This window comes from Ipomoea nil, unplaced genomic scaffold (genome assembly GCF_001879475.1).
Source record: "Ipomoea nil cultivar Tokyo-kokei standard unplaced genomic scaffold, Asagao_1.1 scaffold3169, whole genome shotgun sequence".
Classification (NCBI taxonomy): domain Eukaryota; kingdom Viridiplantae; phylum Streptophyta; class Magnoliopsida; order Solanales; family Convolvulaceae; genus Ipomoea; species Ipomoea nil.
In genome coordinates, this window is record NW_017619597.1 from 1,960,836 (window position 1) to 1,978,625 (window position 17,790).

Below are 17,790 nucleotides of genomic sequence, written 5' to 3' on the forward strand. Positions count from 1 at the left end.
TTTATCAATAAAAAAACCCAAGTTTTTTCATTGCGAAGTGTGTCAACTTGCAAAACATACTCGAAGCATTTATTCAAGCAATCCTTACAAACCTTCTCAACCTTTTTCGTTGATACATAGTGACATTTGGGGACCTTCAAGGGTGAAAAATGTTAATGGTTCTAGATGGTTTGTATCCTTCATTGATGACCACACTAGGACCACATGGACTTTCCTCATGAAAGAAAAATCAGAAACTGCATCAATTTTTAAAGCTTTTCATTCCATGATTCAAAATCAGTTCAAACAAAAAGTCAAAGTTTTGAAAACTGATAATGGGACAGAATACTACAACTCAATTCTTGGTCCATACTTGTTAGATCAGGGAATTGTCCATATTAGTTCCTGTGTCAACACCCCTCAGCAAAATGGAGTGGCTGAGAGAAAAAATAGGCATCTCCTTGAAGTCTCTCGGTCCATCATGTTTTCAAATCATGTGCCTAAACACTTTTGGGGGGAAGCTGTACTTACTGCCACTTACCTCATAAACCGTATGCCTAGTAGTGTCTTAAAGTTCAAGACACCACGATCTTTGTTATTACAAGCATTCCCTCACCTCTCAGTTTTTTCCTCGGAATTGCCACTCAAAATTTTTGGTTGTACTGCTTTTGTCCATATCTATGATCACAAAAGAACAAAATTTGACCCCAAATCACACAGATGCATCTTCATTGGGTATTCTAATACTCAAAAGGGGTACAAATGTTACTCTCCAGTCACAAAAAGAGTTTATCATACTTTGGATGTCACTTTTTTTGAACACCAATCATTCTTTCCCAAATCTGGTATTCAGGGGGAGCATTTGAGCGAATATCAACTTTGGGAAACACTTCAAGATAATCAGGCTACCTTTCCCTCACCTAATGTCCTACCATACCACCATCAACCTACTCCAACTCAACCTGATTTATCACCTACATCATCCAATTCTCTATTACCTCTTTCATCAGATGTGACTCCAGAAAACATGGTCAATCACCCGCCATCCTCTCTTCCTACAATCAACCCATCTTCGCCTCTAATAAACAACCATCCATCCTCAAAAAACACTCTACCAAATTCACCTCCTCAAGCACCAGAACTCCGTGTTTATAGAAGGAGAAAACTTCAAAATATAGAGGCTAACATGCAAAGCCAGGACTGTTCAAACACACATTCGAGCTTACTTGACCTTGAAAATCATGAAGGTAAGGACTCTATGACCCATGAGTTGGTATCTACTGCTATTGATGATCTTGATTTGCCTATTGCTCAACGAAAGGGTGTTAGAACATGCACTAGTCACCCAATAGAAAGGTATGTTGCTTATGGGAAATTAACTCCTATGTATCGAGCCTTTGTTGCCTCTCTTGATCTTGTCCAGATTCCCACAAACATCTACGAGGCACTAAGAGATCCCAAATGGAAGGTTGCTGTCAATGAGGAAATAAATGCTCTTGAGAAGAATGGTACATGGCGTCTTGTTGAGTTACCTCAAGGAAAACATGCAGTTGGATGTAAGTGGATTTTCACTGTCAAGTATAATTCAGATGGGAGTATCAACAGATTCAAGGCTCGGTTGGTTGCCAAGGGGTTCACTCAATCATATGGTGTTGACTATCAAGAGACCTTTGCTCCTGTTGCCAAACTCAATACAGTAAGAGTTCTGTTATCACTTGCTGTGAATTGTGATTGGCCTTTATATCAGCTGGATGTAAAAAATGCATTCTTAAATGGAGAATTGGAAGAAGAAGTTTATATGGAAATTCCACCAGGTTTGAAAAAGAACTCCAATGGACGACTGGTATGCAAACTACAAAAATCTCTCTATGGCTTGAAACAATCACCTCGGGCATGGTTTGATAGGTTTGCAAAGTCAATTGTAAAATTTGGATACACTCAGTGTCAAGCTTATCATACCCTGTTTGTTAAAATCTCTTCAACATGAAAGCTAGCAATTCTCATTGTCTATGTGGATGACATAATCCTAACTGGAGATGATTCAGGTGAGATTTCAAACCTCAAGAAGTTTCTTGCATCAGAATTTGAGATCAAAGATCTAGGATTCCTCAAATACTTTCTTGGGATGGAGGTAGCTCGATCTAAGGAAGGGATTGTTATATCTCAACGAAAGTACATCCTAGATCTTCTAAACGAAACTGGAATGCTTGGAAGTAAGCCAGCAGATACTCCAATGGACCCTAACTTAAAAACAAATCGGAGTGGGGAACCAATTCCAGTAGAGAGGGGGAGTTATCAAAGATTAGTGGGAAAACTAATTTATCTCTCCCACACTAGACCTGATATTGCTTTCTCTGTTAGTGTTGTAAGTCAACATATGCATAACCCTAATGAGGAGCATTTGGAAGCTGTTTATCGTATTCTAAGGTATCTCAAAATGACACCAGGTCAATGGTTTGCACTTCAGAAAACATGACAACCGAGACCTAGAAGTTTACACGGATTCTAGTTGGGCGGGAGAGTTGACTGATAGACGATCGATTAGTGGTTACTGTACCTATGTATAGGGAAATCTAGTCACTTGGCGCAGCAAAAAATAGTCAGTTGTCTCTCGGAGTAGTGCAGAATCAGAATACCTTGCACTGGCATTAGGTATATGTGAGGGGATGTGGATTAAAAGGTTGTTGAATGAGTTGAAAATTGAAGCTCCTACATCTTTCAAATTGTACAGTGATAGTCAAGCTGCCATCAGCATTGCTAAGAACCCGGTTCATCACGATAGAACAAAGCACGTTGAAATAGACAGGCACTTCATTTATGAGAAGGTGAATTCGAGGATCATTGAACTCAACTACATTCCTACAAAGAAACAGATTGCCGACATCCTTACGAAGGCTCTACCTAGAAGGAGCTTTGAAGAATTCAATTCCAAGCTGGGCTTGTATAATATATACAACTCAGCTTGAGGGGGAGTGTGGAAATATTAGAATTGATATGTGAAAATATTTGATTGATATGCATATATTCTTAGGATCTGTAATTAGTGATATGATTTTATTCTTTCCTAGTTTAGTGATTCTTTTTATTTACATTCCCTGATTATAGGATTCTCTTCCCTATAATCAATCTTCTTCTTTGTATAAATTAGGGCTTGTATTTTCCAATTGAAATGAAGAACTATTCAGAATTTCTTACAGATAGCAAGAGTGAAGTATAGCATGCCCCCAAAAATTCTTAGGTACCTTGTTATGAATAAGCAAAGTACGAGCTGTTTCAACAAGATGACGAATTTTTCGTTCAGCAACTCCATTCTGTTGAGGAGTTCTAGCACATGATGATTCATGAAGTATTCCATTTGAGGAAAAGAAAGAAGTGAAAGGGTCAGAAAAATATTCTCTTGCATTATCACTGCGTAAGATTTTGAGAGATGCCCCAAATTGATTCACAATTTCATTGTAGAATTTTTGAAACACATCAAATAATTCAAAACGGTTCTTCATTAGAAAAATCCAAGTGCATCGAGAGAAATCATCAATGAAGACAACAAAATATGAGAAACCCAAAGTGGATGAAACTCGACACGGTCCCCAAACATCAGAGTGAACTAAAGAAAATGGGGTATTGGCCCTCTTATTCACTCTACTAGGATATGAAGCTCTTGAGTGCTTCCCAAGCTGACATGATTCACACTCTATGGTTTTTAAATTCGACAATCCAAGAACCAGTTGTTTTAATTTATTGAGGTCAGGATGTCCTAAACGACAATGGTTAAGAAGGGGTGAAATAGAAGCCGAGCAAGCTGTTTTGGTATTGCCGGAACATGAAAGATGGTATAGACCTCGTGATTCATATCCTACACCAATTGTCCCTTTTGTTTGACGGTTCTGAATAACCACCGAATCAGAAGAAAAGGTGACAAGGCAATTAAGTGAGTGAGTAAGTTGATTAACTGAAATCAAATTGAAATGGCAACCAGGAATGTAAAGGACATTGGATAAAGACAAAGAATGAATGGTGACTTTTCCAATTCCTATAGCTTTTCCTTTTGATCCATCACCAAATGTGACATCGGGAAGAGAATCTGAGAACTCAATATTAGAGAAAAATGAGAGATTACCAGAAATGTGATCAGTGGCTCCAGAATCAAGAATCCAAGATGAATCAGATTTTAATGCAAGAGCAGTATGAGACAAGTTGGTCCTGGCAACTTTCAGCATGCTGTTTAAACCTTCATGTTTTGCCATAGCTTTCAGAAAAATATGATAAAATCACCATATAATCGCAGACAAGGGACGAACTGATTTGGAAAATTTTGTTGGAAAAGGGATGATGAACAGTCACCACTGTTCATCGGGTGTAGGTGTTTGAGTAAAATTTCAGGCCCCAAAAAGAAGGCTCTGATACCATGTTAAAAGCTAGAAAGAGTTCTTGTATTTTTATCTAACTTCAAGTTACAAGTCTATATATAGGTCTACAAGAGTAAACAATAATAAATAAAGAAACTACTCATCTCCCCAAGGCTTTAATTACTAAGGCTTGTGAGCTGCCCATTTAATTACTAAGGCTAGTAAGCTGCCCAAGACTTTTAATATTCCAACAAATATTTTATTTTGTATCTACATTTCAATTTTGAACAGATTATACTATCAATTTTTTAAACGCATTCCGCATTTTCTTGTAGATGAATGAGGCTCGTGCAAAGAGACAGACTGAATAAGCCATGTGTGTTTCAACTAATTAAATAGAAGAGTGGATCAAATCCACATTGTATTGACCTAAACAATTGCAGAGAAATGTGGCACAGTGCCTTGAGGCAGACAGGAAGCAACTAACCTTTTATTAATGCAGTTGAGGAGAGATTCCAAATCATTCAATTCTAAGCTTGTGAGGAATAAAGAAATGGCTATGATTAGAGTCTTGTTGGCAAAATAAATAGCAGGCATACCAAGTCCCACATTGCACAACACGCTGATTACATTTTTAATCGGCTAGTGGAAATCTTGTCTCCTTACTTTCTTATCTGCCAATATATATAACCAAGGTTGAGTTTACTTTTCTGTTAAAACAAGAGAAAAAAAAAATACAAAGAATGGCAAAAACCAACCACATCCGCTCTATTAGTTTTCCCAGCAGTTCAAATCCAAGCATCCAGAAAGTGGAAGAATAGCTGAATAAGCTCAAAACATTACGAGTATCAGCCAGTCGAGAAGAAGCTACAATCGGCAGTGGTATGCTTGGATTAGAAAATCTTTATGAGTACATGGATGATCTTCTTAAGTTGTAATGTTGCGACACACCCTTCATTCCCTATCCCAATATCAAAAGAAACAGTGGGCTGATGTCTGATGACTTAATGGAGAAATCAGTGAGGATTCTTGACGTTTGTGCTCAGCAAGAGATGAAGTTTCTCAGTTGAAGGGAAACTTAAGAAATCTTCATTACTTCATGAGGACGAGAAAGGAAGATTCAACTATTGAATCCAGCATCACTAGATACACCTCATTTAGGAAGAAGATGAACAAGGATGGAAGGAAGTCAATAGCAGCAATAAAAGAAATGGAAGTTGAGATTAGTATGTCAGAACTCTTAACAGTGGGGATCAAGACATTTCAGTTGCAATTAGAGTACAAAGAGAAGCAAGTTCAATGAGCATTTCTATTCTCAATACCTTTCTGCTTTTCTTGTCTATGCTGGTTTTAATTCCAAAGTCATCTAGATGGTCAATCGTTTTAAGGATGGTACAGAATGGAAGAGTAGCATGTGAATACCAACAAGACAAAATATGCAATCTAGAGACTTTGGAAGCTAATCTTGAGGTCATTGAGAAAAACTGGAAAGCATTTTTAGATACTTGGTCAATTGTTCAAACTCTAGATGTTTTTTGGTAATATTTAATATTTTAACATTAACTATTAAAGTATTAAATAGTTTATAATTATCAAGTATTAAAAAATTTAAAAATTTTAAACAAATTTTTAAAAACTAGAAAATAAAATAAAAAAATACACGGGCGCCTAGGCGCCAATTAATTGCCGCCTAGGCGCCCCCCGAGTGCCCGATGAGTGTCTAACGATTTTTTCAACCATGCTTGTACATAACCACTTACGTAGTTACTCAAGAAAAATACAGTGTAGAAATTAAAATTTATATTCCATTATCCATCTAGTTCCCTCTCTACAGTATAGGAATTTGTTAGACATTATATGGTAGAAGAATATTTGATATGATCTCAGTATAATATCTTAGGATAGTGTGTATAATATCTTAGGGATATTATTGATCCTTACCATAGTTAGTGTGCATAGCCTAGTATAAATATGTGTATCCTCTTGACTCAATTGTATGGAATACAGAGATTAGAACATGGTATCAAGAGCCACATAAAGAAAAAAAAAACACAGAAATTTTTTTTTTCCTCTTTCTGCTTCTGCCACGGTGGAGGTTTGGGTCGGAATTGTCGCCGGCCATTTGTCGTCACCACCATCAGGAGCAGAGTCGCCGGTCACCGATAGGCCGGACTGCTGAATTCGACGTGATTTCGCCCGGCGAGTGGCCCTCACGCGCCACCTTCGTCCCTCGCATGCTGTCCACGCGCCGGCGCGTGTGCGTCACTCCGGCGTCGGAATCCACTCCGGTCTACTTTCCCAAGGTCGCCCGGTCTTCTACGTTGCTGCTCTAGGCTCGGTTTTGGCATTGGAGGTCCCGGTAATATCCCTCTTATTTTTTGCTTTGCAAGACAGGTGAAGTTGTGTGGCTGTTTGTGTGTTTGTTGTGGCTTAGAGGTCTGATTCTGGAAGTTTGGTTGTCTGATTTGAGATATCTTCTTGTTGGATAGCCTAATGTCTGAGCCTAAGTCTATAGTTGTGTCCGATATTCTTCCAGTTAATGCAAGAATCACAGAACACAAATTAAATGGCTCAAATCATTTGGATTGGAAACGAACCATTAAAATATATCTGCGTAGTATTGACAAAGATGCCCATATGACTGCCACCCCACCCGAGGATGACAAAGCTAAGCAAACTTGGTTGCGTGATGATGCTAAATTATTTCTTCAAATACGGAACTCAATTGAATCTGAGATATTTGGTTTTGTTAGTCATTGTGAAACTGTCAAAGAGCTCTTAGACTATCTTAATTTTTTGTATTCGGGTAAGGGCGACATTATTCGAATCTATGATGTTTGTAAGGCTTTTTATAGGGCCGACATGCTTGACAAACCTCTGCAGACTTATTTTATGGAGTTCAAGAAAACATATGAGGCTCTTAATGAATTAATGCTGTTCACAACGGATATAAAGGTTCAGCAGCAACAGCGAGAACAAATGGCCATCATGAGTTTTTTGGCTGGTCTTCATCCTCGACTAGAACCAGCCAAGTCCCAGATATTGTCCAGTGAAGAGCTCAAATCCCTATCTGATGTATTCTCTAGAGTATTACGCACAGAGACCTATCAACCCCCTCAGTCGAGTAGTGTTCTTGTCAGTCAGAAGTCAAAGGGGGAGCCTGTGAAGTCGTCATATCACAATAGGGATCCTCATGGCCAGCAGTATAATCCAATCATTTGCCATTACTGTCAGAAACCGGGGCACATGAAGAAGGATTGCCGAAAGCTTCAGAATAGAAATCAGGGCAATCGGTCTGCCAATATGGTGTCTTCTGATACTCATGGTGAGAAAACGGTTGTATTTTCTGCAGATGAGTATGCTAAGTTCCTGAAGTACCAAGAATCCTCATCATCTCCCTCAACTGTAGCGGCTGCCACCTCAGGTAATCTCAACACTTGCCTCGTCTCTTCAGCTTCCAAATGGGTTATTGATTCGGGAGCCACGGATCATATGACAGGTAACTCTAGACTCCTATCTACCTTTCAATCTTCTCCTTCAACTTCCCATGTCACTCTAGCTGATGGATCCACCTCTAGGGTGCTTGGGATTGGCACTGCTAATCCGACTCCTGATCTCCCGTTATCCTCGGTCTTGAGCCTTCCCAACTTGTCTTTTAATTTGATCTCTGTTAGTCAAATCACTAATGCTCTAAATTGTTCCATAACCTTTTTTCCCACTCACTGCATGTTCCAGGATCTTACGACGAAGCAGATTATTGGTAAAGGGCATGAATCTGGTGGCCTCTATATTCTTGATTCTAGTATACCGAGAACTGTTGCCTGCTTTGGGATGGGTACTCCGTTGGAAGTCCATTGTCGTTTAGGGCACCCATCCTTACCATTGTTGAAAAAGATGTGTCCGCAATTTAGTAAGGTGTCCTCTTTAAATTGTGAGTCTTGTCAATTTGCTAAACATCATCGAGTTAGTTTAAGTCCTAGAGTCAATAAACGAGCACGTGCTCCTTTTGAGTTAGTTCATTCTGATGTTTGGGGTCCATGTCGTGTTATGTCCAAAACCGGGTTTCGGTACTTTGTTACTTTCGTTGATGACTTCTCTCGCATGACTTGGTTATATTTTATGAGAAGTCGTTCTGAATTATTTTCCCATTTTCGTGCTTTTTGTGCTGAGATACAAACACAATTTAATATACCTGTTCGTGTATTGAGAAGTGACAATGTTAAAGAGTATTTTTCTGAACCCTTTTCCTCTTATATGCTTGAACATGGAATTTTACATCAATCTTCCTGTGTTGACACCCCATCTCAAAATGGGGTTGCTGAACGCAAAAACAGGCACTTACTAGAAACTGCTCGGGCTCTCTTGTTCCAAATGTGGGTTCCAAAACATTTTTGGGCTGATGCAGTCTCTACTACTTGTTTTTTGATCAACCGTATGCCGTCTTCGGTCTTACATGGTACAACACCCTATCAGTGTCTTTTCCCTCACAAATCTGTATTTCCTATTCCACCAAAAACATTTGGATGTACTTGCTTTGTGAGAAATGTAAGGCCCCATATCACGAAATTAGATCCTAAATCTTTAAAGTGCATCTTTTTGGGATATTCTCGTGTTCAAAAGGGGTATAGGTGTTATTGTCCGTCAACGGGAAGATATCTCGTGTCTATTGATGTAACCTTCCATGAAGATGTTTCCTTCTCACCTTCTTCAAATTCAGAAAGCCATGGCGACAGTGATGATGATATTCTCATCTATACGATTACCACCGCTTCCGCTTCTATTCCACCTTCCCGACCACCAATCACTCAGGTATATTCTCGTAAACACCAGTCTATTCCAAAAGAGGTTAACCCGAATCCCGACACTACTTTGGTTCCTGACAATACGCCAGATTCATGTCCTGAGCCGGATTCTTCGTCGTCTGATCCAGCTACCTTGCCAATAGCCCTACGCAAAGGTAAAAGAACTTGTACTTATCCTGTCTCATCGTTTGTTTCTTACAACCACTTACCCCATATCTCCTGCTCTTTTATTGCTTCTCTTGACTCTATACAACTTCTTAAAACTGTCAAACAAGCACTGTCCCATTCTGGTTGGCGTAACGCTATGATTGAGGAGATGAATGCCTTGGATTTCAATGGTACGTGGAACTTGGTAGATTTACCTGTAGGGAAGAAGGCCATTGGGTGCAAATGGGTGTTCATGGTGAAGGTTAACCCTGATGGATCTGTAGCTCGGTTGAAGGCTCGTCTAGTTGCTAAGGGGTATGCACAAACTTATGGTATTGATTACTCTGACACATTTTCTCCTGTTGCAAAATTGACCTCTGTCAGATTGCTTATTTCTATGGCTGCTACATTTAATTGGCCATTACATCAACTGGACATTAAAAATGTTTTTCTACATGGTGAGCTTCAAGAAGAAGTCTACATGGAGCAACCACCTGGGTTTGTTGCTCAGGGGGAGTATGGTAAGGTTTGTCGACTTCGCAAATCTTTGTATGGCCTTAAGCAAAGCCCTCGTGCATGGTTTGGGAAATTCAGTCAAGCGATTGAGAGGTTTGGCATGATAAAAGGAAAGTCTGATCATTCTGTCTTCTATAAACGCTCTGAGAAAGGCATTATTTTATTAGTTGTCTATGTGGCTGACATTGTCATCACTGGAAGTGACACCGCTGGTATTGTATCTCTTAAGACCTTTCTTCATAGTCAATTTCAGACTAAAGATCTTGGTACATTAAAATATTTTCTAGGTGTTGAGGTAATACGGAGTAAGAAAGGTATACTTCTCTCCCAGAGAAAATATATACTTGATCTATTGACAGAAACAGGGAAACTAGGAGCTAAGCCATGCAATACTCCAATGATCCCTAATTCACAGTTGACATCAGAGGGGGAGCTATTTGATGATCCAGAAAGATATAGAAGATTGGTTGGTAAGCTAAATTATCTGACTGTAACTCGTCCTGATATTGCTTACTCAGTAAGTATTGTAAGTCAATTTATGGCGTCTCCAACTATTGATCATTGGAAAGCTGTTGAACAAATCCTGAACTACTTGAAAGGTGCTCCAGGACGTGGAATTGTATATCAAAACCATGGACATATGAACATTGAGTGCTTTGCAGATGCAGACTATGCAGGGTCTAAGGAGAATCGGAGGTCTACAACCGGATTTTGTGTCTTCTTTGGTGGAAACTTGATCTCGTGGAAGAGCAAGAAGCAAAATGTTGTCTCACGATCGAGTGCAAAGTCAGAGTATAGAGCAATGGCACAGGCAACCTGTGAAATCTTGTGGATATATCACATTCTCGATGAAATAGGGCTCAAGGCCTCTATTCCTGCAAAGCTATGGTGTGACAATCAAGCGGCTCTCCATATTGCAGCCAATCCTGTTTTCCATGAACGAACCAAGCACATTGAAGTTGATTGTCATTTCATTCGGGAAAAGATACAACGAGGCTTAATTTCTACTGGATTTGTGAAGACAGGAGAACAGCTAGGAGATCTTTTTACAAAAGCTATGAATGGGCCTCGAATAGATTACTTATGTAACAAGTTGGGCATTATCAATATCTATGCTCCAACTTGAGGGGGAGTGTTAGACATTATATGGTAGAAGAATATTTGATATGATCTCAGTATAATATCTTAGGATAGTGTGTATAATATCTTAGGGATATTATTGATCCTTACCATAGTTAGTGTGCATAGCCTAGTATAAATATGTGTATCCTCTTGACTCAATTGTATGGAATACAGAGATTAGAACAGAATTAAAATCTCCAACCCCTCATATGTATTTCTAAAAAAAGTGCATGTAAATGTGCACATTATGGTAATTGAGGTGCTAATGCAGTTATACGTTGTAACCACACTTTCAAACTTACTTAAGCAATTAAAAGTCGTAAGAAAAAAAGAACCTCTTTTTCTAGTAAGATTATTAAACAAGCTGCAAATGTATATGAAATTTGCAACAGAATGTCTCCCATTATCTCACTCCATTCTTTATTGTCATGGTTGAGTAGTTGTTGTGTATGTGTATGAGTCCTCCAACCAATTATAGACAAGCCACATAAATTTTTTGGAGGCAAGGTGGCAAAAGTGGCGAGATGCCTGGATCCAAGAAAAGTAAAGAAATGATTGTCAGCACTCAGCACCCACAAAAACTGCAGATGATGAGGATAGAAATTTTTTTTAAGCCAAAGGCGTGGTGAGTCTAACCGGACTTGCTGCAGGAAAGCACATGGTTTATCTGAGCCATTCCATTACACGTCTCATTTCCCATCAAAATTGCTTGTTCTATGGAAGTCACAAGAGATTGTAAAATCAATGTTTGCAATGCAGTGCTGTGGTGGGATTTCAGTATAGATCCCAAATATACGCGTGCACAGAATATAGGAAAATTTCCTTCTCTTCACCCATACAAATTAAGATTATGGATTGGGTATACCTCCATATATCTACAGAAACAAAATTGTCAAGATTATGTTCCCCTTATGTTATGAATGTGGCGAAGTTGCTGTGGGGCATCAACCTTCTGATGCCAGGCAGGCAGGAGGAAACATAATCTTCACCAGCTCAATATTGATACACCTACGAATCAGTCTGTTAGTATGAGGATAAAGAAATAGGAAAATGTGTTATGAGTTTTGTTGGTAAAACTAAAATACAGAACCCATTTCCATCCTGCAACCACAAGGTGATCATATTCAAATTACAACCTGGCTAATGTCAGTTGTGTCAGCAATGTCTCCTTCTATATGGCCTATACAGAATAAAGAATTATAAATGATCAGAGTCTGTTGGGAAAATAATTAACAGGTTGGCTAAGTTCATGGAATGGCACATTGCATCACATGCTGATCACATTGCTATACTTATCTCCATACCTTCCAATCTGCCAATATATAACCAAGCCTAGAGCTTATTCTAGCCAGCACAAGCTTGAGTTTACTTTCCTGTAACAAAGAGAGGAAATACAACAATGGCAAAACCCAACCACATCCGATCTATTAGCTTTCCCAGCAGATCACATACAAGCATCCAGAAAGTGGAAGAAGAGCTGACAAAGCTCAAAACATTACAAGTATCAGCCTCTCCAGAAGCTGCTACAATCAGCAATGGTCTTCTTGGATTAGAACAGCTTTACAAGTGCATGGATGATCTTCTTAACTTGCCACAAACCCTTCAAGCTCTAACTCAATATCAAAACAAGAAGTGGGTTGATGGCTTATTGGAGAGATCAGTAAAGCTTCTTGATATTTGTGGTCTAGCAAGAGACTGCATCTCTCAGTTGAAAGAACATTTGAGAGATATCCAATCCTATCTAAGGAGAAGAAAGGGAGATTCAAGTACTGAAGCCAGCATCACTAAATACACTTCATTCGTAAAGAAGATGAACAAGGATGCCAAAAAGTCACTTGCAGCAATAAAGAAAATCGATGGTGAGATTGAAGGATCCACACCCATAGATGTGCATCGTGACATCTCAGCAGTGATCAAAACACTAGGAGAAGCAAGTGCAGTGAGCACTTCTATTTTCCAGTCTGTCCTGCTTTTCTTGTCGGTGCCAATTTTGAAGGCCAAGCCATCTAGGTGGTCACTGGTTTCAAAACTGGTACAGAATGGAAGAGTAGCATGTGAATACCAACACGACAACACTTGCAACCTAGAGACTTTGGAAACTCAACTGGAGGATATTGAAAACTTAGCGGAAAGCATTTTTAGGTGCTTGATTAAATTAAGGAGCTCTCTCCTAAACATCATCTCGTGTTAAGTAATTGTATAGCCATACTTGTATATAATCAATTTTGTAGTTACTCAAGAGAAATACAATACAAAAGTCAAAGTTTATACTCCAACTTGCATCTATCTCTCCTCTTATGTGTATCAAGGCCTACCTAGTTCTTGCAAAAGATCTGTTAACAGTAGACATTTGCATAAATATAATCAAAGAGGGCATCAATATTGATTGGGTCATTCATGCAATTCGATACAAATCATATCTTCACATCATGCTCTAACCAGCTTATCCATATTAGTAATCAAGATCCATTCTGTATAGCATGATTTCATGTTCTGGGTGATCATACAAGGAATGATAATATTTACTTTTTGGCTTTATTCTCTTATGAGATTTTTTCCAAACTTTTGAAGCATAAATTTTCCTAGGTTTTTTTCTTATATATTTGTCTTGCCCCGGCAAAGTGTTAATTACTCCCTCTGACAAAAAGGTAAAATTAAAAGCCAGAAGCAATGCAAATTAACTATGATGAGTCACAAGACTATGACCATGCTCTGCTCTTTTCATGACATTGGATCCCCTAAATGTCAATCTGAAAAGATATACTTCCCCCGAATTGTTTCAAGAACATGTATTTGCTACAAAAATGCTGAGTATGGAAAGAAATTAAGTTTTCATGGGAAGTAATTTTGCACACTTGTGAATGAATGAATATGTAAAAAAACCATGGAATTTCAGGTATGAAATTATTTCAATAAGTAAATACTGTGGTGAAAAGCCGAAGGTGCAGTAGTATTGGGTGTCATTCAAACTCGATATTTTATCTTCCTGAGCTAATTTTCTTGAACATGTTATGGTTTTATTGTCATTGATAAAGTAAAGGTGCTAAGTGGTAATAATCTTTTAATGGTGGCACGAGGAAATATAATCTTCACCAACTCAATATCGATAAACACCTACCAATCATTTCATAATGGTAAGAATAAGAGAATCTAGAAATCTGTAATAAGAGTCTGATAACCAAATCATGTCTCTTTCTATAGCCAATAATGAATGATGTAATAGGGAACATGCCAGTAAGGCATCCATAATGTGCAGATGTTAATTTATTCCTGATCCTCGTGCATCTATAATTCACTCAATATTTTATATTCTATCTTCATTTCAATTTTTTAACGCATTCCCCATTTTCTTGTAGATCAATGAGGCTCGTGCAAAGAGAAACCGAATAAGCAATCGTGTTTCAACTAATTAAATAGGAGTGGATCAAATTGTATTGACCTTAATAATTGAAGAGAAATGTGGCACAGTGCCTTGAGGCAGACAGGAAGCAACTAACCTTTTATTAATGCAGTTGAGGAGAGATTCCAGATCATTCAATTCTAAGCCTGTGAGGAATAAAGAAATGGCTATGATTAGAGTCTTGTTGGCAAAATAATTAGCAGGCTTACGGCTTACCAAGTCCCACATTGCACCACACACTCATCACATTTTTAATAGGTAAGTGGATATCTTGTCTCCTTACTTTCTTATCTGCTGATGTATATAACCAAGCCAAGTGCTTTTTCTAGCCATGCAAGATTGAGTTTACTTTCCTGTTAAGACAAGAGAAGAATACATAGAATGGCAAAACTGCATCCAGTCTACTAGTTTTCCCAGGAGATCACATCCAAGCCAGAAATTGGAAGAAGAGCTGAACGAGCTTCTTGAAAGAACATCCAAGGCTACAATTAGAGTCTTGCAGGCAAATCATTCAATTCTAAGCCTGTGAGGAATAAAGAAATGGCTACAATTAGAGTCTAGCAGGCAAAATAAATAGCAGGCTTACCAAGTCCCACATTGCACCACACACTCATCACATTTTTAATAGGCTAGTGGAAATCTTGTCTCCTTACTTTCTTATCTGCCGATATATATGACCAAGCCAAGTGCTTTTTCTAGCCAAGCAAGGTTGACTTTACTTTCCTGTTAAGACAAGAGAAGAATACAAAGAATGGCAAAACCATATCCAGTCTAGTAGTTTTCGCAGGAGACCACATCCAAGCCAGAAATTGGAAGAAGAGCTGAACGAGCTCAAAATATTATAAGTATCAACCAGTCCAGAAGAAGCTACAATCTGCAGTGGTGTGCTTGGATTAGAACAGCTTTATGAGCACATGGATGATCTTCTTAAATTGCCACACACCCTTCATTCTCTATCCCAATATCAAAATAAGCAATGGGCTGAAGACTTAATGGAGAATCAGTGAGGATTCTTGACGTTTGTGGTCTAGCAAGAGATGATGTTTCTCAGATAAAGGAAAAGTTAAGAAATCTTCATTCCTTATTGAGGAGGATAAAGGAAGATTCAACTATTGAATACAGCATCAATAGATACACCTCGTTTAGGAAGAATATGAACAAGAAGAAAAAATATGCAATCTAGAGATTTTGGAAGCTAAACTTTAGGCCATTGAGAAGAAACTGGAAAGCATTTTTAGATACTTGGTTAAATCAAGGAGTTCTCTCCTACACATGGTCTCATTCTAATTAGAAATTGCATAGTTTTATATACTTGTAAATAATCACTTATGTAATTACTCAAGAAAAATACAGTACAGAAATTAAAAATTACATTCCATTATTCATCTATCTGACTATCTTCCTCTCTACAAAGTGTCAAGTGTACCCGGTTACTACAAATGAAGTTAACAATCTGGGAGATTCAAGCTAATAGCTCAAACAGGGGTTTTCCAAACAACAAAAACAGAGTCCCCTTATCTATCTAATAGTATAGCATGGTTCATGTTTCCAGGTAACTGTACTAAGTTTAGGAACTTGGACATTTTGTGTAGGCAAATACTGTGTTTAAGTGGAACCTAGCTACATGCATTATGTCAATAATGTTTATATTTTAATGCAGGGTATACTATATTTCATTATTAATACACTAATGCAATATTAATGAACATTAATTTATAATCATATAACTATCAGTGTATTGCAATTTGAATATTTTTAACAAAGCACATGTCAAAGAGTGCATGTAAATGTGTACATTATGGTAATTGGGGTGTTAATGCAGTTATAGGTTGTAACTACACTTTCGAACTTACATAGGCAATTAGTCAAACAGGTAATGCTTATCACATTGATCTGAGCCATTCCATTACACGTCACGTCTCCCATCAAAATTGCTTGTTCTATGGCAGTCAGAATAGATTATTAAAATAAATTTTTGCAATCCAGAATTGTAGTGGGATTTCAGTATAAATCCCAAATATAAGCGTGCACAGAATATAGGAGAATTTCCTTCCCTTCACCCATGCAAATTAAAATTATGGATTGGCTATTACTCCATATATCTACAGAAACATTATTGTCAAGATTATGTTTTATGCTCCCCTTCCGATGCCTGGCAGGGAGGAAGAAACATAATCTTCACCAGCTCAATACTGATACACCTGCTAATCATTCTGTTAATATGAGGATTAAAGAAATAGGAAACTTTATTATGAGTTTAGTTGGTGAAAATAAATTGCAGAAACCATTCCAAAGAATCAAAGAAATCTGCATGCTGCAACCACATGGTGATCATATTCTTATTACAAACAGTGTAATGTTCGTCATGTCAGCAATGTCTCCTACTAAATAGCCTATACAGAATAAAGAATTATAAATGATCAGAGTTTGTTGGCAAAATAAACAACAGGTTGGCTAAGTTCAAGGAATGGCACATTACTATTCTTATCACCATACCTTCCAATCTGCCAATATATAACCAAGCCTAGGGCTTATTCTAGCCAGCACAAGCTTGAGTTTACTTTCCTGTTACAAAGATAGAAAATACAACAATGGCAAAATCCAACCACATCAGATCTATTAGCTTTCCCAGCAGATCACATCCAAGCATTCAGAAAGTGGAAGAAGAGCTGAACAAGCTCAAAACATTACAGGCATCAGCCATTCCGGAAGCAGCCACAATCTGCAGTGGTCTGCTTGGATTAGAACAGCTTTACAAGTGCATGGATGATCTTCTTAACTTGCCACAAACCCTTCAAGCCCTCTCCCAAAATCAAAATAAGAAATGGGTTGATGGCTTATTGGAGAAATCTGTGAGGCTTCTTGATATTTGTGGTCTAGCAAGAGACTGCATCTCTCAGTTGAAAGAACACTTGAGAGATCTCCAATCCTCCCAAAGGAGAAGAAAGGGAGATTCAAGTTCTGAAGCCAGCATCACCAAATACTCTTCATTCGTAAAGAAGATGAACAAGGACGCAAAAAAGTCAATTGCTGCTATAAAGAAAATGGATGATGAGATTGATGGATCAACACCCTTAGTTGTGCATCATGATGTCTCAGCAGTGATAAGAGCATTAAGAGAAGCAAATGCAGTGAGCACTTCTATTTTCCAGTCTGTCCTACTTTTCTTGTCTGTGCCAGTTTCGAAGCCTAAGCCATCTAGGTGGTCACTGGTATCAAAATTGGTACAAAATGGAAGAGTAGCTTGCGAATACAACGCTTGCAATCTGGAGACTTTGGAAGCTGAACTTGAGGATATTGAGAACACAATGCAAAGCATTTTTAGGTGCTTGATTAAATCAAGGAGCTCTCTCTTAAACATCATCTCTTGCTAAGTAATTGTATAGCTATACTTGTATATAATCAATTTTGTAGTCAGTCAAGAGAAATACAATACAAAAGTAAAAGTTTATACTCCAACTTGCTTCTCTCTCCTCTC

General features: G+C 38.2%; 1 protein-coding gene and 1 long non-coding RNA gene across 3 annotated transcripts; one reads left to right on the top strand and one right to left on the bottom strand.

Moving 5' to 3' along the window:
* Positions 1 to 11,114: 11,114 nt before the first annotated feature.
* LOC109167641 lies at positions 11,115 to 14,759 on the bottom strand. 2 transcript variants are annotated; one of them, XR_002051884.1, is made up of 4 exons: positions 14,596 to 14,759; positions 14,410 to 14,458; positions 11,549 to 11,626; positions 11,115 to 11,440 (listed from the first exon to the last, which is right to left on the bottom strand). It is a non-coding gene; the product is annotated as an uncharacterized LOC109167641 (long non-coding RNA). The 2 variants fall into 2 exon arrangements; XR_002051885.1 differs by lacking the exons at positions 11,115 to 11,440; positions 11,549 to 11,626 and adding exons at positions 11,656 to 12,092; positions 12,217 to 12,285.
* A 2,144-nt stretch (positions 14,760 to 16,903) lies between these two features.
* On the top strand, positions 16,904 to 17,686 carry LOC109167536. Its single transcript, XM_019316557.1, has one exon. The coding sequence runs from the start codon at positions 16,904 to 16,906 to the stop codon at positions 17,684 to 17,686; it is 783 nt and encodes a 260-aa protein (XP_019172102.1).
* The last annotated feature ends 104 nt before the right edge of the window (positions 17,687 to 17,790 follow it).

Excerpts from the sequence above, each read along its gene's own strand:
- LOC109167536 (XM_019316557.1), top strand. The coding sequence starts at position 16,904 with ATGGCAAAATCCAACCACATCAGATCTATTAGCTTTCCCAGCAGATCA.